The sequence below is a fragment of the Mustela nigripes genome, chromosome 3, assembly GCF_022355385.1.
Source record: "Mustela nigripes isolate SB6536 chromosome 3, MUSNIG.SB6536, whole genome shotgun sequence".
NCBI lineage: Eukaryota > Metazoa > Chordata > Mammalia > Carnivora > Mustelidae > Mustela > Mustela nigripes.
Genome location: NC_081559.1, coordinates 35,324,507 through 35,341,650, shown reverse-complemented (window position 1 = coordinate 35,341,650; position 17,144 = coordinate 35,324,507). Strand labels below are relative to the sequence as shown.

At 48.0% G+C, this 17,144-nt stretch overlaps 2 protein-coding genes across 9 annotated transcripts in view; one reads left to right on the top strand and one right to left on the bottom strand.

Annotated features, from left to right (window-relative positions):
* COL4A4 (collagen type IV alpha 4 chain) overlaps positions 1 to 8,817 on the top strand; it is a 124,075-nt gene extending 115,258 nt beyond the window's left edge. For 5 of the 7 annotated variants that reach the window (XM_059393614.1, XM_059393612.1, XM_059393611.1 and 2 more), the window contains 4 exons: positions 161 to 277; positions 1,388 to 1,576; positions 3,231 to 3,517; positions 3,881 to 8,817. In XM_059393614.1, coding sequence (XP_059249597.1) covers positions 161 to 277; positions 1,388 to 1,576; positions 3,231 to 3,517; positions 3,881 to 4,144 — 857 coding nt within the window. In that variant the 3' untranslated portion in view covers positions 4,145 to 8,817. The other 2 variants (XM_059393616.1, XM_059393617.1) reach the window with 2 other exon arrangements.
* A 5,297-nt stretch (positions 8,818 to 14,114) lies between these two features.
* The window catches only part of RHBDD1 (rhomboid domain containing 1), a 123,841-nt gene continuing 120,811 nt past the window's right edge, over positions 14,115 to 17,144 (bottom strand). The window contains exon 7 of one of the 2 annotated variants that reach the window (XM_059393607.1): positions 14,115 to 15,701. In XM_059393607.1, the coding sequence (XP_059249590.1) occupies positions 15,607 to 15,701 (95 nt within the window). In that variant the 3' untranslated portion in view covers positions 14,115 to 15,606. The remainder of the gene's footprint in view (positions 15,702 to 17,144) is intronic. The other variant, XM_059393609.1, reaches the window with a different exon arrangement.

The window sequence follows — 17,144 nt, the reverse complement described above, 5'->3', positions numbered from 1 at the left end:
CAAAGGGGGAGCCCCGGGCCCGGAGTGCTAGCAGGGGTCCTAGTGTTCTCACCGCTGGCATCGTGAATTCTCGTGCAGGGTGCAAAGGGGGAGCCCCGGGCCCGGAGTGCTAGCAGGGGTCCTAGTGTTCTCACCGCTGGCATCGTGAATTCTCGTGCAGGGTGCAAAGGAGAGTCTGGGCCGGAGGGCAGGTGGGGCAAGGATGGCCTCCCAGGACCCCCTGGGCCTCCTGGAAGCAAAGGGGACGCGGGAGAAGCCGGCTGCCCTGGAGCACCAGGTAAAAATTTTCAGCTCTTCTTCTTTCCGTGGACACCGTAGATCTGAGACTGTGTACGAGATCCCTGGTCTCTCGGGCGGCTTTCCAAACCGCTCCTATTAGAAGCATTTGCCTTAGATGTGGACTCACCAAGTATTAGGGAGGCAGAAGCAGCAGGCGTGGAACAGGATGACTTCCCCCACGTTCTGAGCCACCCTCGACCATCGCAAAGATGAGCCAAGGTCCTCTCCCCCATTTAGTATTTCCCCAAACCACTACTCGGAGCTCTTTTAGCTGTTGCCTTTCCCAAGGCAAGCCTGGCGTTGTGTGTGATCGCCACCGAGAGGCCGTGAGGAAGGTGGGGTGGCGAGGTGTTCTCACCCTCCATGACGGGCCAAGTCACTTGGCCTCTGTTTTCTGAGTTTGCTTCATCATACTGCTGCATTTATATAGAATACAAGGCTCCTGCTTAAGAAAAAATATCAGGGAGTAGCCATTGGGTGTGGACAGAGATAAGACAGGACAGAATAGTCACTTGAAATATAACGTGCCAGGTCATATGGTGGCCAGAGGGGCCGCAGAGGCTCTCCAGGTGGGTGAGGAGAAGGAGTGACGGGGGCTGAGGACGTCTGTAACAAAATGCAGCCTGAAAGTCAGCTTCAGCCAATTGCGGCGTGTAGAGGGGAGGGCTCCGTGCTGCCTACGCTCGGCTTTCCAAGTCCAAGATCCCCTCCGGTGCAGTCTGGACAGGTCAAACGAGACAAGAGAGTGACCCCAGTCCAGTGCACAAGCTCCTGCATTGTAACTTCTGGTTTACAGCATAGATGGGGAGACTCTACTAGTCTTCCAGAAATGAGTTTTTAAAAAAATAAACAGCTTTTTGTTTCACCTTTGCTCTTGGCAGTTAGAGGCAGCCTTGGGCCTCCTTCAATGGGTCAGCCCCTTGAAGATGCACGGGAGACAGACCCCGCTCGCATTGTGGAGAGCTCTTCATTTCCACCTGCCAGCAACAATGCCAGAACTAGGCCTTCCTTCCCCCTCCCTGCCTCCAAAAATAAGGTTCAAGTGGTGCATGTGTTTGTTAAAACAAACCCCCTGACCTGCCTTCATTTTTTTTCTTTATTCCTCCAGGCCCTCCTGGGCCCACTGGGGACCCTGGGCCCAAAGGGTTTGGGCCTGGATACCTCAGCGGCTTCCTCCTGGTTCTCCACAGTCAGACGGACAGAGAACCCGCCTGCCCTGCGGGCATGCCCCAGCTCTGGACGGGCTACAGCCTCTTATACCTGGAAGGACAGGAGAAGGCGCACAGTCAAGACCTTGGTAGGTGTGGAGCGCGGGGTCACTCCCCAAAAAGCGGAGTACAGCTTTTGGGTTAATCTTACAAATGCATCAGTGTCTGCAGCGATCCCTCCTCTCCTGCAGAGTTTTTTCATTTGAAACAACCACACTTATTCCCAGGGCATTCCCACGAGTGACCCCGTGGGAGATGTGCATTCTGGCTACAATAGTTACCACCTGGTGACTTACTCATTTCTAAAAAATGATCCTTCCTCAGCAGGTTAAATTTAACTCTTATAGATATATAAAGTGTAGTTGTTACCTCCAAATGTACATTATTTAATCAGGACACGGTCAGTCCCTGTGTTTACATGTCAAAGGGTGTGTCCCCGGCAGCCGGGGGGGTTAGACCAGACGGCAGGGGCCGGCGGCCGCTCCCCGCCCTGCTCCAGCTGGTTTTCTAAATCACACAACGTGATTTGGGGAGTTATTGCTTAGTGCTGCTTATTTTCTTTCTTTCTTTTTTTTTTTTTTTTAATTTTTATTTATTTATTTGTGCTTGCGTGTGCAGGAGCACACAGGACTAAGGTGAGGGGCCAAGGGAGAGAAACTCAAGCAGGCTCCCTGCCGAGCCAGGAGCCTGACATGGGGTCCATCCCAGGACCCCAAGACCCTGACCTGAGCTGAAAGCAAGAGTCAGACGCTTAACCACCTGAGCCACTCAGGCGTCCCACTTGTCTGTTTTCAGTAGTAGATCTGTAAGCTGCAGGGACTGGTTTCCAGTGAGGAGTTTAAGTTCCCAGGTGCTGGCGAACACGGTATTTCCCAGATCACGGTGGCTGGGTGGTGGGTGCAGGACACAACAGCAGGGGGCACTGATGGGGGGGGGACCTTGTCACTGCCCTCCCTGGGCTAGGATCCCTGCTGTCATCAAGGGTGGTCCAGGAGTACAGGCCTAGGGTGGTGGCTACTTATGGTCATTCTCGGTGGGCTTAGCCATGGCCCTTCCCATTTGAGGGCCGGGGGTGCGTTGGGCTGGGGGAGGAAGTTCATGTTCAGTATCTTGGCTCCATTCTCTTCTCCTCACCCTTCTGTTGCCGGTCTCCTCCGTGCCTGGCCTCTGTTCCATCCGTCTTCCACCACCCTAGCCAGAGCCTCCCCACAAAGCTCTGCAGAGCTGCGGGATAAAATCTAAGCTCCTTACAAGACAGACAAAACCTGCACCCTTGGTCTGACTTCTCCCTCGAAGCCCAGATGGAGAGACACAGAGGTCCTAGCATAGATCATTCTACCGGTCATCCCCTCTGGAGTCCCGGTGCTCTTTCCTTCTCACTCCTAGGGCTGGCCATGCTGTGTGTTCACTGTCCAAATGCTCAGCCTTCTCCCCAAGCAAACCAGGGCGTGAGCTTTGTGGAGACCCAGCGGGACTAACCGCACCCCTCCAGCAGCGGGTGCATTGCTCGGTTCGGGCGGGAATGAGGAGAGAATGAGTGAATGGGGGCTGGCCCCGGGACCAGGGAGGTGGCAGAATTGGCCAGGGCCGCAGCCTGCCGTCCCCGCCACAGAAATGGGCTTCGGCAGGTGCATCTGTGTGAGCGGCGGACTGCGCGTCCGCGAATGGCACCTGCGCGGACGGTCCCGGCGTACAGCAGGCCCCGCACCTCGCCCACCACATGGCCTCGCCTTCCTTCCCAAGGGCTGGCAGGGTCTTGCCTTCCCGTGTTCAGCACGCTGCCCTTCGCCTACTGCAATATCCACCAAGTGTGCCACTACGGCCGGAGGAACGACCGGTCCTACTGGCTGGCGAGCGCCGCCCCGCTGCCCATGACCCCGCTGTCGGAGGAGGAGATCCGCCCGTACATCAGCCGCTGTGCGGTGTGCGAGGCCCCGGCGCCGGTGGTGGCGCTGCACAGCCAGGACCAGTCCATCCCCCCGTGCCCGCGGACCTGGAGGAGCCTGTGGATCGGGTACTCGTTCCTGATGGTGAGCCCCTGCACGCCCACTGCTTCCGCCCCGGGATGCCCTGAGCTCCGCGGGACGGACAGACAGCGCTAGGACAGGGGTCGTGAACATATTCCCAAACCCCAGCCTGGTGAGATGTAGGGCCACCTTCCTTACTGACGTTTTTCGTTTGTTTGTTTTATGATTTTGCGAGGGTGTAGACGTTGGCTTCAACCCTCAGAGAAAGTGGTTTCATGTTGTGTGCACAGTCGCAGGCCCCCGCCTCCCTTCCCCTGCGGAGCCTACCTAGTTCGCCCCTCCTGGGAGCCTTTCGCGTGGCGCGGGCTGGGTCTGGGGTCGTTCGCCCGTTGTCTGAGCCCTAACTCTGGCTTGTTGTCCTGGCAGCACACGGGGGCTGGGGACCAGGGAGGAGGGCAGGCCCTCATGTCCCCTGGCAGCTGCCTGGAAGATTTCCGAGCCGCGCCGTTCCTCGAATGCCAAGGCCGCCAGGGAACTTGCCACTTTTTTGCCAACAAGTATAGCTTCTGGCTGACGACCGTAAGAGCCGACTTGCAGTTTTCCTCTGCACCGACGCCGGACACCTTAAAGGAGAGCCAGGCCCAGCGCCAGAGGATCAGCAGGTGCCAGGTGTGCATGAAGTACAGCTAGAGAAGCCGCAGCTCGCCAGCATGTCACCTGGGGAAACTGCCTGGGGGCCCTGGGGGTGCCCAGGCTGCGCTGAGACATTCATGGTGCTCATTTCAGACCCCAGTTTCAGCGGCCCCTTCCTTTCCCTGAGGTTATCCCCACCTTCCTCTCATCCCTTCCTTTGTTCAGGACGAGATTAAGCAAATGTTCCTCTTACGGATTTATTTGCACCTACCAATTTAGATGAAACCCAGATATTCTTATGTTTTTGAGGATGATGGAAGAGCTGGCTTTATTTAAAACGATGCTAATTCACAGGAAGGCAAAGAGATGATAAAGGCCAGATTACAAATTACATTACTGAAAACTTCGCTCATTGGTTATAGCATCTCAAACAATTGATGTCAATTACTCTATAATAGGGTGGGCTTCTGGATGGATTTTATAGGAGAAAAAAATAAATAGGCCAACAAATGAAACTAGAAAGTGGAGATTTCCAACCTCTCAAAATGATTTCCTCTGTAATCTGTTTTCCCATGCACTTTAAATAATTGTAAAACCGTGACCCAAGGAGATGCTAAAAAAAAAAAAAAAGAAAAGAAAAAAGAAAAAGAAAGAGAGAAAAGGAAAAAAAAATCCACACAGAGAGCGGTAACAGTTCATTTCAAAGCAGAATGAATCATTATGCCAGGAAGGACCACAGTCTCTGCATTCCAGAGATGCTGCATTAGCATAAACACATCACAGATGAACATAAAACGTGTTCTCTTCTGCATTTTTCAGAGAATGGAAATGCCTACTTTGGCAACTCTTTTGAAAAGTAGCATTTATGGAAAAAAATATATTCAATAAGGGATTAAGAGCCTAAGAGCTATTAATGAATATTAAGGCAGTGATTCACAAAAATGGGCTCCCCATTGCCGTGAACTTCCAAACAGACGGCATTTGCCCAGTCGGGGTCCAGTGAGTCTTTGGTGTGTGCGTGCTAATGGGACTGAAGCCACATGGGGCTTCGCTCAGACACACCAGCTACACAAAGCATCCTGCTCCCCTCCCCAGGAGCCCTGCAGAGCTGCCTTGCAGCCCGCCAAGGACGCTTTTCCTCCAAAACATAATGGCATTTCATACCGGGAAGTGACAGAGCTATCATTATGCACTTGGGAGAAAATTAAGGGCCAGCTTAATTAAACTTAGGTAAGAAGATTCATGTAAGTCATGGTGACCCGGCCAGGAAGATATGGTGCTATTTTAGAAAAAAAGCAAAACAAAAAACCCCCCAAAACCTGCAATTTGAATTTTATGTGCCTATTATTGGTTTTTACAGAAACATCCCGTTTTTCCAATTTTAAAAACATTCTTCTATTTTTTGTCAGTATTCTACCTAGGCAGCCGTTTGACATTTGGAATTAATATTTTCTATAAAAGTTCAGAAGATATATCAATTTAGTATGAGTAGTTTTCTGAATAGGAAAGGATACATTTCCTATTCTAGTAGGGATTCAGCAATCTAATCCAAAAAATCAGAAAGCTTGTTGGAAATAAATTAGAGGAAACCTGCCTTCCTCATTTAAAAACATGTCATTTTAGAAGAAAAATAAAGAGATTTCTCATGAGCAAGTGATACTCATTTCTGTGCTTAGTTTCAATGCACTTAAAAATAATTGAGAGGAGAAAAACTCAATTAAAATTTTGTTTATAAGAGATGTTTTCCTTGCCAAACATTGATTAGCAATGAGCTCTTATATGTAGAACATATTTCAAATGAGTCTAGCTATGGGCTACTCCCAGGATGGCAATTTATTTTAAAACTTTCCAGTAAAAAGGAAAAAAATGTACATTTTAAGATGAAAGCAGAGTATTTCATGGTTCATTTGACCCATTTATTGATTGTTTTTAATCGTGCTATGGCATGTTAAGTATTTCTGAGCACCTGAAATTTAAGCTGATTTCAACCTTGTTTATAATTACAATTTTCCGTTTCCCAAGTTTTATTACATTTTACCAAACGTCAAGCTTTCTACAATCTCATCTTGTTCATTCATGAATTTGGTCTGGGAAGAGATAAGGGTGAGAAATAGGACATTGGAGACGTGCTTTGTGTGGTGAAGTATTTTACCCGTATTAGAATATTATCTTAGTAAGCTTCCCAAATACATCTTAAAACACAGGCTGAATTAAGTGTGCAATTTACTCCATGGTGAGCCTGGGATTGTGTTTGAGACTGTTCAAAATACTGGCATTGCAAGATCCCCTCTCTAAATGTTGCATAATTGTTGCCCTAAAGAGAAAACAGTGGGACAGATAACTCCTCAGATTAGAAGACTGTTTTCTTCACCACCTTAAATATCAGTACTTTGAAATGTCCTTTTTCTGTGAAAGATGAACAAACCTTTATGCTGGCTAATCCATGACTGGTGAGGATCCTTGTCAATATTCCTTCCTAGGAAGCCTCTCCCCCACCTTGCTGGTTGGAAAGCATCTAGACTGTCCAGTGGGGACTGCTCTGGGTCCCCCGGGGAGGACAGGATGTTTCCTCCTGGAAACATCATGCTCAGGTCAGTGGAGCCCATCCATGTCCATGCAGGTGTCCTGGTACCCAGGCCTCCATGCTGCCAGTGGTGGGTCGCTCATTCCTTGTCCTCCCGTATCTCCCAGACCAAAACTTAAGAGGCCACTTCCGGTGGATGGCTGCCTTCCCCTCTGGCCTTACAGTGTCTCCTTGCAGCATTTTTCTTTCCCCCGTACTCTTGATATGGTAAACAGCTCCCAGCTGATGCCTCTACTTGTCAAATCCCATTCATCTCTCCAAGATGCAAACCTGATTTTTTTTTTTCCTTTGCCTTAAAAATTGCTCGATGACTCCTGTGGCTGTACAGTCCAAGTGACTTCCCATGGGGTGACAGGCTGCACGCAGCTCACCTGTGCACGCATCCCAGAGACATGTTCCCAGCTCTGTGACCCGGCTCCTGCTCTTTCTCCCAGTGACGTCCCAGTTCCAGGACCTTTACCGGGGACACAACTGCTTCTTTACAGACTGAAGGAGCTGGAGCAGAGAGTGGGGAGTGGGTGTGAATTTCCCCCCGGGAGACTCGGACTCCCTTCCTCCACTCCCAGGACAACAGATGGGCCTGGCCGCTCTCCCGTGCTCCCGCCTCGCTCCTGTAAGGTGTCCTCGTACTTCCTCCAGGCACTTGCTCCAATGCAAGCCTCTTGAGGGCAGGGCGAAGCTTCACTCAACTGTATGCCCAGGGCCTACACAGAGCTGAGCCCATTATTGATAATTCTGCTTTCAGTGAATTATCATTAAGTATCATTAGGAGTTAGATACTTAATTTCATGCTTAATTTCAGTAAGCATCATTAGGAGTTAGATCTGTGCATGTAGGGTTCTCGCGGACAAAATGGTAACAAGTATAAGTCATTTCTTGTTTCAAAGTACATGAATGCACCCACAGATCTACACACCCACGGTCTCCTCTTTGCAGTGACGGTCAGAAAGCCCACTAATAAGCTGCATTCATTACCCCCCTGAAATTCAGCTTGCTTTTCCACTAAAATTTCAGAAATGATAAGATCCCTGAGGTTTGGTTGAGAGAAGGCTCTTCATTGAAATGGGACAAGACTTAACTCAGGCCATAACCTGTACTCTCCCATCATGTGAGATCTTCCCAGTCAAGATCCCATCGACAAAGTTTGTATACAAGTTTTCGGTGCTTAGAAAAATAGTCAACAAAAGGTCCAAAACTGGATTTTACTAGATTTGATTCTGAGCCTCTTGTAGATTATAATAAAGGAAGCCAGCTCTATGGGATCCAGGAAATCACCTTAGATTTGTTTCTATCAGCTCATCCAACAAATCTGGTAAGTTTTACTTTTATTTGTTACGACTTCAGGAACAGTGAGAAAACGTGGATTCTGGAGCTGGTTTGAAGCCGGCTCTATCACTGCCCCACTGTACCACCCGGGGTGAGTTACACCTCCTCTCTAAACCCCAATTTCCTCATTTATAAAATGGGACCTAATACCTACTCTTCCATCGAAAACTCAGTTAGATTATATGTCTAACACATAGCAGTCGTTGTGCATATACTCTGGTCACATCTTCTATTTAAAACAATCTAACATGAGAAAACATTTCTTTTTTTTTTTTTTCCATAGTAGAATTATATTAGGGTTCTTACAGGGCATATAAATAACTGATTAGAATTATTTATATCTGGTCAATTTTTATGTCTTTAGGAATGTTATTTTATTTCAGTTCTCAAAGTTACTGTAACCACCCCCCCTCTCCACACACACACAGAATCACAATTTCCTACAGGGACATTATCAGGAAGTTCTGCAGGGAACAAAACAATTGACATTAAAAATCAGTACTCTGCAATTGTCACAGTTATTATCTGCCAGAGACTCTGCATAATGCATTTTAAACCATCGAGGCTGGCTGCCACATCCATGTGAAATGCTTGAATTTTATGGTGCTTAAATATTTAATGATTCATAGGAAAAAATGTGAGACGTGTCCAATAAATTGCATCTCTTTCTCTATCCCATGGTTGTAAAATATAAAGATTTTCAGCCATGTAACATTTGCAAGATACCTGGTCTGTGATTGTCATTTCAATCTTTGTTGTATTCCAAGTTATAATATTGTTCATTACATATATAAAATTCTGTGATGACCTCCAAAAACAACTGTGTTTTATCTGGTGCATTTATTTTCTTTCAAGCCGAAGTAAGCTTACTTTCTGATGTACCTCACTCTTACTGCGGCCCATTTAGGAGCTGGCTTAGAGGGGAGAATGGGTTAGATGGTCAAGGTGTAGACTATAGGGGAAAAGAAGATGGGCAGAGTGTAGAAAGTGCCCCTTTTGAGGAGAAGATAGAATTCTGAGGCTCTGGGAAGTGCTGGCCAGCACACAGTAATAGGATAATCAGGGTCTCAGGCCAAAGGGTCAACATCAGCCCCTGTTGAGTTCCATGGGCAACTGGAACTAGGTGGGGGACCCTGTGGACCCGTCCGCATGGGACCTCAGTTGTCCCATTAGTTGAAGGAGAATTAGACCATCTGCTTCATAGGTTTGTCCTGAGGATTAAAAGTTAGGGATACAACTACAAAGAGAAAAAAATGCCGGGTGCTATCACTGATAACTATATTAACTAGAAGTTAGGTGTTAGGCATTGGTAGTCAATAACTTTTCATAGAGTTCCTCTTTCTAAGTAGGAGTATTTGGTCCAACCTCTCACCTGATAGAGAAAGAAAAGTATTTAGCATTTCTTGGGCACCTACTAAATGACAAGAACTATATTAACCCTGTTGTATGTGCTCCTCCTCAACCTCCCAACTCTATTTTATAGACAAGAAGACTCATTTAGGGAGAATAAGTAGGTTCCACAATCAGCACCCAGTGGAACGTGAACCCTGGTCTGTCACTAAAGATTGTGCTCTTTTCCATTAAACCATCACCTCCCAGAAGCTTTCGCATTTGTAGGTTTGCTAGTAAAGGGTCTCATGCAGATGTCACTGTGAACTGTTGCTCTCACTGCAAAGTCCCAGGTCACACATCCTCCCACAGCCTGCCCAGCTCAGTGTGGAGATGGTCTTCAACTGCCCTTGGCGGGGAGGAAGGTGGGGAACCTCTGAGGACAAAGTGATCTGGGGGGTATCCAAAAGGCCTGCTGTATCTCGGGTCCTCTGAAAACCAGCCGGGCCTCCAGAGCCCCTTGATGTCTATTCCAGGTCAGCCATTCAGGAGAACATTTCTGAGTTGGATAAAGGAATATCTGGAGGTCTTTCCCTGGAGGCTGGGTCACTGTGGCACCAGCCAGCTTAGCTATTTTCATTCTCCTGTTTGCCAGCAAGGCACTTCCTGTCATGCACTATCTGGGCTTGCATCCTCAATGATAAATACCTAGGGTTCTTTATCAGCTAACACTGCAATTCTCAACCAGTCATCATTTTCATCTCTTTGGAAAAAGGAAGAACATTGAAAGTGAATAAAAAGCTTTGGTTGCCAAGTAGCCCATCTGCTTTACAGTACACACAATACACGGGGATCCTCCGTGACCACGTGGGCAGGTCGGACCCACTGTCGATGCTGCTGTCACCATAAGGAGTCACTAGCACCTTGCACATCTATGGTGTCTCAAGCCGTTCTAGTTCTGACCCCCACAGCTGCCGCTCACAAGGACTTGTGATTGCCACCTTGTGTGAAAGAGGGGAGCGGTGTGTGGCTGCAAGTAAGTTCTTCCCTTCAAACTTCCTTCTGCTGAGATCAAGCCCGCTCTTTCCTGCTCCTTGAGACCGGAATGGCAGATGGTGCTGCCAGACATTGCCTGCTGATCCCGGATCCCTCACCTCAACCCTCCCAGCTTCGGGATCCCAAATGAAAACAGGGGTGGCCTGGTTCTCTGACAGGATGCTTCTCACAATCCTACCAGATAATGGATGATTTTTTTTTTTTTTTTTTTTTTTTTTTTAGCAGTTTTATTTATTTGAGAGAGGGGGAGTCGGGGAGGAGGGCAAAGGGAGAGGGACAAGTGACTCCACACTGAGCACGGAGCCTGACAGAGGCTGGATCCCAGGACCCCGAGATCACCACCTGAGCCGAAACCAGAGTCTGATGGTTAACCCACTGAGCCCCCCTGACGCCCCCGATGGTCATCCCCAAATGCATTTGTGCGCACTGAAATTTGAGAAGGATTTTGGTGACTAGAAACTACCTCAGTGTGGAGATGGCTCAGCCACAGGTGGCTCAGTTGGTTAAACATCTACCTTTGGTTCAGATCATGATCCCAGGGTCCTGGGATTGAATCCCACATTGGGCTCCCTAGGAAGCCTGCTTCTCCCTCTGCCTTCTGCTCCCCCTGCTTGTGCTCTCTTTCTCTCTGACAAATAAATAAATAGTATTTTTTAAAAAATATTCCACACATAGAGGAGATCATACAGTATTTGTCTTCGTCCGTCTTACTTCACTTAGCATAATGTCCTCAAGGTCCATCCATGTTGTCACAAATGGCAGGATTTCCTTCTTTCTCATGACTGGATAATATCCCATTGTAAACAGATACCACATCTTCTTTATCCATTCATGCACATGTGGGACCTGTTAAAATGCAGATTATGATTCCTATGGTGTAGAGGCAGGAGTCCGAATTTCCAGCAAGTTCTAGGTGATGCTGGACATGCTGGCCCAGAGCTCACACTCCCAAGCCGCTGGAAATTTGGCCTTCGTGCTATTCTTTAATGAGATCCTCAAGAACTTGTTCAGTTGTTTTAAGGACCATCTGCTACTACTAAGGATGTGCAGGATATTTTTAAATTATTGATGGAGGGATCTTACAAAGAGAACACATCTCAAGGTTAAAATCAGACAGTAACTTTTAAGGGCCTCAAATAAATACCAAGAATCTATGAAGTCACAGACTTTCCTTTGATTTGTTCTTGCTTGTAGCACCTCCCTCCAGACACGACACTGGGTATTCAGGAAGGAATAAAAGGAGAGCAGCAACTTCACCACTTCCTGGCAGGAAGCCCGGCCAGCGGGTGAGCGGCTTATTCCAACGCTTAGAAAAGGGACCCGCATCCGCTGGGTTTATAGGGAGCTATGTGGCAGGGCTCTGTTTCTCAGGTTCTGCTTGTGAGTGCCCCAGATTCCAAAAGCCTCTTAAAGCCACACAATACTACCGCTTTTGATCATCCCATTCTCTTCCCAAGCACCAATATATATCACTATCCAATTTAATTTCTACCAGCCATGTTCTAGTTTTCATTGATTAAAGCATAAATCATACATTCAAATCTGCCAGTTCATTTCTGTCATCTGAACAAGATGTCAAGATCACTCTCTACCCTTAAATGTAACAGAAGGAAAAAACAAAAAACAAGAAACAAAAAACAAACAAAAAACAAAAAACCACGTTTGTATGGACACATCAAAAGCATTCCTACAAAGCATACTGACTGGATTTGGTGGTATACACACGGAGTCCTCAGGGATACAAAAGTCTGAAATTCTTTCTACAGGCAAATCTTTCCTTCAAGTTATTCCTTCCCTGATGTGATTCAAGAAAGCACCAAAAAACCACAACAGTGGTTTAGCAACACACCTATCTTTGTATATGCCACTGGTGATGGTACCAATGAGCTTCTCTCTGTTTCAGTCCACAGGCATTTATTGGTTCCGACATTCCAGACAGAGCATTGTTTGAGGTATAGTGAGGAGATACACAGAAACGGTCATGGTCCCTGCCTCATGAAGTTTACAATCTAGAGAGAAAAGACATTCTCCCACAGCGATTCCAAAAGGCTGTGGAATGACCAACAGCCAACAAGAGCAGTAGATCCTTCTGGTTGTGGTATCTGGTAGAGCTGAGGGAAGAGGTATTTCAAGTATCAAGGAGAGGAACGAACTGACAGATGTTAAGGTCCTCTAGGTAGATACTCTGTGGCTCTAACGTGCAAGAGTGGGGCAAACACCCACACCCAAACCCAACCCCAAAACCAAAAACCGGGTAAGGATTGCAATATCCCACGAGAGGGGAAAGGAAGAGCTGTCTATACAAGGTCTGATAAAAATGACCAACTGAACACAATTCTTTACGGAATACTGAGCCTCTCGAGGCACGAAGCCAGGGTACGAGGAGGCAGCGCTGTCCCACCCTCTCTGTCTTACGGGCTGTTCAGGGTGGCAGGTCTCACCTCTTGTATACCCCTTCCTCCAGAGGCAGCACGGGGATCTGCGACGTAGGCTGGGCCTGCTCCCACCAAACCCTGCCACTCACTGCAGGCACGTGGTTTCGAAGGATGGGGGGGGCAGTGGGAGGAGCTCGAACTAGCAACGGAGGACTTTGGAATCCCTGGCAGTGTGTGCGCAGGGTCCTTACAAGGAAGCCGCGGTAACCATTGCCTCATCTTCAGAAAGATTCTGAATCGAGAGGTCTCCTGAGGGGGTTGACCACCATCAGTTTGGCAACCGGATGCTTAGTAGGCAGTCAGGAATTTGCTATTAACCAAACTACCAACCAAATTTAAAAAAAAAAAAAAAAACAAAAACAGCCCTAGATGCTTATTAAAGGTAATTTGTCTAATATACGTGTTTTGTCTTTCTCCTCCCAATTCCAGTTTGTTGACATAACTTTGAGGATTCGTTATTGCAGGGGAAAAAAAAATAGGATGGATGCTGAAAATAATAAGCATTGGTCACAGGCCAGCCGATCGACAGCAAAGCAATCAGTGATGTCCAGAACATCTCCATTGTTGCACTAAGATACCCGGTTTGGGTTTGTAACTAAGACGACCTTTCCCACATCTCTGACGCTGACTGATGTTCATAAAGAAGGAGCGCCTCTTGTAGTACTGATACCACACGAAATCCAATTCCAGTGTCCTTGCATGTACTTGCGTAAGAACAGAGAGCTACGACCCCCAGACTCAAAAGCAGGAAAAAAAAAATGCTTCTAGATACAGTGGTTGGACTTGAAGATCATTGAAGAACAGTTTGGTGGGAAAACATTCAGGGAGTGCCTCCCAGGAGCCAGGGTTAGCCCTTGGGTGGTGGCGGGGGGAGAGAGGGACAGTGCACAAAGACAAGACACAGTCCCTGTCCCTGAGCCATGAACAGTTCACGCTCCCTGGGCAGAAGGCACACTTTTGTGTACTGGTGCACAAACAGTGACAGGGCAGGACATGGGTGCTCTCAAAGAATGGCCCTTCCAATGTGTCGGAAGAATGGGAGTCAAATCCGTGGAGTTTAGGAGCGAGAGAAATGACACTTAACTTGAACATTTTAACATGTTTAAGGCTACCAGACTCAGAAACACAACGCACGTTATAAACACGGTGCAAGCAGATGCACAGGGGTTATAAAGGAACCCGTGGAGCCCAGGCACCCTCATGGAGGTCAGGATACCCCCAGGACCTGGGGCTTCTCTTAGCTTAGGGCCTTTCCCAGATCAATCTGGAAAAGGAAACAGATACAAAACCACAGGGCTGTTATGCTCCAAGTTTATCAAACGTGTACAAAGAAAAACTGAGAAAGCCGTGCCCCCAAACTGTTACTCTTGGGTACGTATAAGTGGTGACAGTATGGCTGATTTTAACACTGCACGTGTATTTATTTGTATTTTTATATTGTGAATTTTCTCAGTGGAGACATAGTACTTATGAAGTGTATTTTCCCGATTATATAGTTCTTGCTTTATTATCACATAAATCAGTCTTCCTGATTCCAAAAGCAGTACACATACACACAAATACACACATTTGAAAAAACTGCAATAAAAACCAGAAAGCAAAATCCTATGTGCTCTAACCCCAAAGATAACCTCTGTTAACATATGGGCGTATCTGTTTGCTTTGTGCACACAGAGGCATATATATTACTTCTGTTATCACAAAACTATATATAAATGCTAGGCGTATAAATGAAAGTAGGAGGATCCTTTTCTCTTTCCAACGCTCTTTAAACACAAATATCTCAGCGACAGTAAGACGACAGAGGTATCTTTGTCCTTTTATTCATGGAATACAAGCACCAGGAGTAACATGGGCGGCCCATGGTCTCTGATGCTGCAGTGGTCCTGGGCCCGGACAGGACACATGGCTGTTACCAGGGCCGTTTAAAAGGCACCTTTTAGGAGAAAGAAATACCTCCTCCGGAGGGACTTCTCCATGACCAGCCCAGCAGACAACTTTGCCTCCCTCTGCCTATAGCTCCTGCTGCTTCATAACACAGGTCAGAGCTCTGGGAACCTACCCTGTCCTCAGCTGGTGGGCGGGGCTGCTGCAAGCCCAGAATGCTGATGCCACCTGACATCGAGCAGAGTGTGTGGCTGGTTTCCCCACCTGAGGTCTTACCCAAGCTTTTCTAGCCAAACATTCTATAAAGGCAGAGTCACGTAAGAGCCAAGGGGGGACGAGGTCAATGCCATCCAGGCATAAGGGCACAAGGAACTGAGGCGCCTGGGTGGGGGGGTGACCAGAACAACACCCCCTTACGGTGGCCACCTCTGTTCCCAGGAGGTCACCATGGCAGCGTGTCAGGAGGCCCAGGGATGGCTTCGCGCTTCCTGCCAGGTCGAGCGTGGGGCATGCTGGCCATGATGGGGGGCCCGATCTTCCAGGCCCGTGAAAGTCACGGTCTTTAGGGACCGAACGAGGCCGAGGCACCATTGTGCGAGCAGCCCGAGAGAGAGAGAGAGAGAGAGAGAGAGAGAGGCGTGTGGAGGTGGGTCGCTGCGAGGTGGAACTGCGCTTCTACCTGTCGGGGAGCAGGAGCCAGGAGAAGGGCCGCTCCCCGGACAGCTGGGAGCTGTACCCAGAAGGCTGCTCTCCAGACAAGTCAACATGGCTGTGCGCGGAGACCCACGGGGTCCCCGGGATGGCGGAGTGAGGCCCATGGCAGAGGAGGCTGCACTGGGCTTCGGTGCAGAGGCAGGCTCGGGGAAAGAACCACACGGGTCGTAATCCCGCAAGCGGGCCCCTCACTGGTGGTCAAATCTGCGAAGCCGCTGCCTTCTCATTTCTTCTTCTGCTGAGAGACGGAACCCGTAGGGCGGGGGGCTTGGCCCGCTGGTCCCTGTTGGGAGAAAGCACAAGGGAAAAATCAAAGACTGCCCATCCATCCTTCTGACATTTACAGGGCATTGTTTCCAAGGATTTCAAGAGGGAAGAAAGACTGATGGCTTGGGTGTCATCTTTATTTTAGCACGAAGCAGAAATATAACAAACATATTTCAACCTCAGCTGTCAATACTTAATTTCAACATCAAGTAAATACTTTTAGTGTGGTCCAGTCTACAAATCTAATCCACTCATTTTGAAGATTCTTAACAAAAATCCTCACTCCCCCTCCCCCATCATTCTTTGTAATTTACATCATCTCATGTCTACAAGGTCCCCAGGGCTGATTTATTATTTTACGCCCAGAACTTGCTGTTTCTAACTTCCCCTCCAAGTATGTGGTTTGGGGTTTCTTCATCAGCCTTCGGTCCTCCCTCCTCTTTCTCCCTCTGCCCAGTGGCCTCCTGCAGCCCCTGACGCCCACCCCAGCCAGAAGGAATCAAGTCTGCTTGAGACACACACGTGCCACTGAGCACCAGGGGCCACAGAACAGGGGCCCAGTTACCACAATGACCATTAACTGGGAAGGCAGAAAAAATGCAGGTGTCACATCTAAAAATTATATGAAGGACCATGGACATCGTTCCTGAAAAGGGTTTCTGTTCATTCTCCAAGAGCGGTGCCTTTTCCAAGATGTTCCCAGGTCATGGGAATGGATAGAATGATTGTTAAGAAACACTACAGTGAAAAAAATGTTAGAGAAAGCCCAGGAAACTAAGCAGCCTTCTCACAAGGGAGGACGAACAGTGCAGGACATCACCTCCCCGTGGAACTGGAGAAACCGAGCCTGGGAAAGCAGAGAGTGGAATGGCATTTCCCCGGGGCCAGGGGAGGAGGGGCTGGGGAGCTGCTGTTGAAGGGCGCAAGTAAGTAAGACCTGGAGATCGAATGCACATCGTGACTATAGTCAAGAATACGATATTACAAACTTCAAGGTTGCTAGGAGACCCAATCAACTGTTTTCAACACAAAAAAGGAGCTGAGAAGTGTGTGCCATGTACAAGGGCTCACTGACGCCCCTGAGGCAATCATACCACAATATACAAATGTAATAAAGCAGCACGTACATGCCTTAGGTTTACACAATGTTGTATGTTGGTTACGATGGATTAAAAAAAAAAAAAAATTGATGAAAAAAAAAAAAAAACCAGTCTGCTCAGTCCACCACTAGAACTTCAGTGGTAATATGACGAGCAATTTCAAAAGGCAGGCAAAAGGTAACTCCTCTTTCATTTTGTTTCTTCCCCAACACGTACCCCTGTTTGGTTCTTTCTTTTTGAGACCATGGGAGAAGTACACCCCCCACTGCAGCCATTCCTGCCTAGGAACCCACACGTGGGCTGGGCAGGCCTGGCCCCGTGCTCACTCCTGCTGGCTACACTCCGCTCCAAGGGTTTTT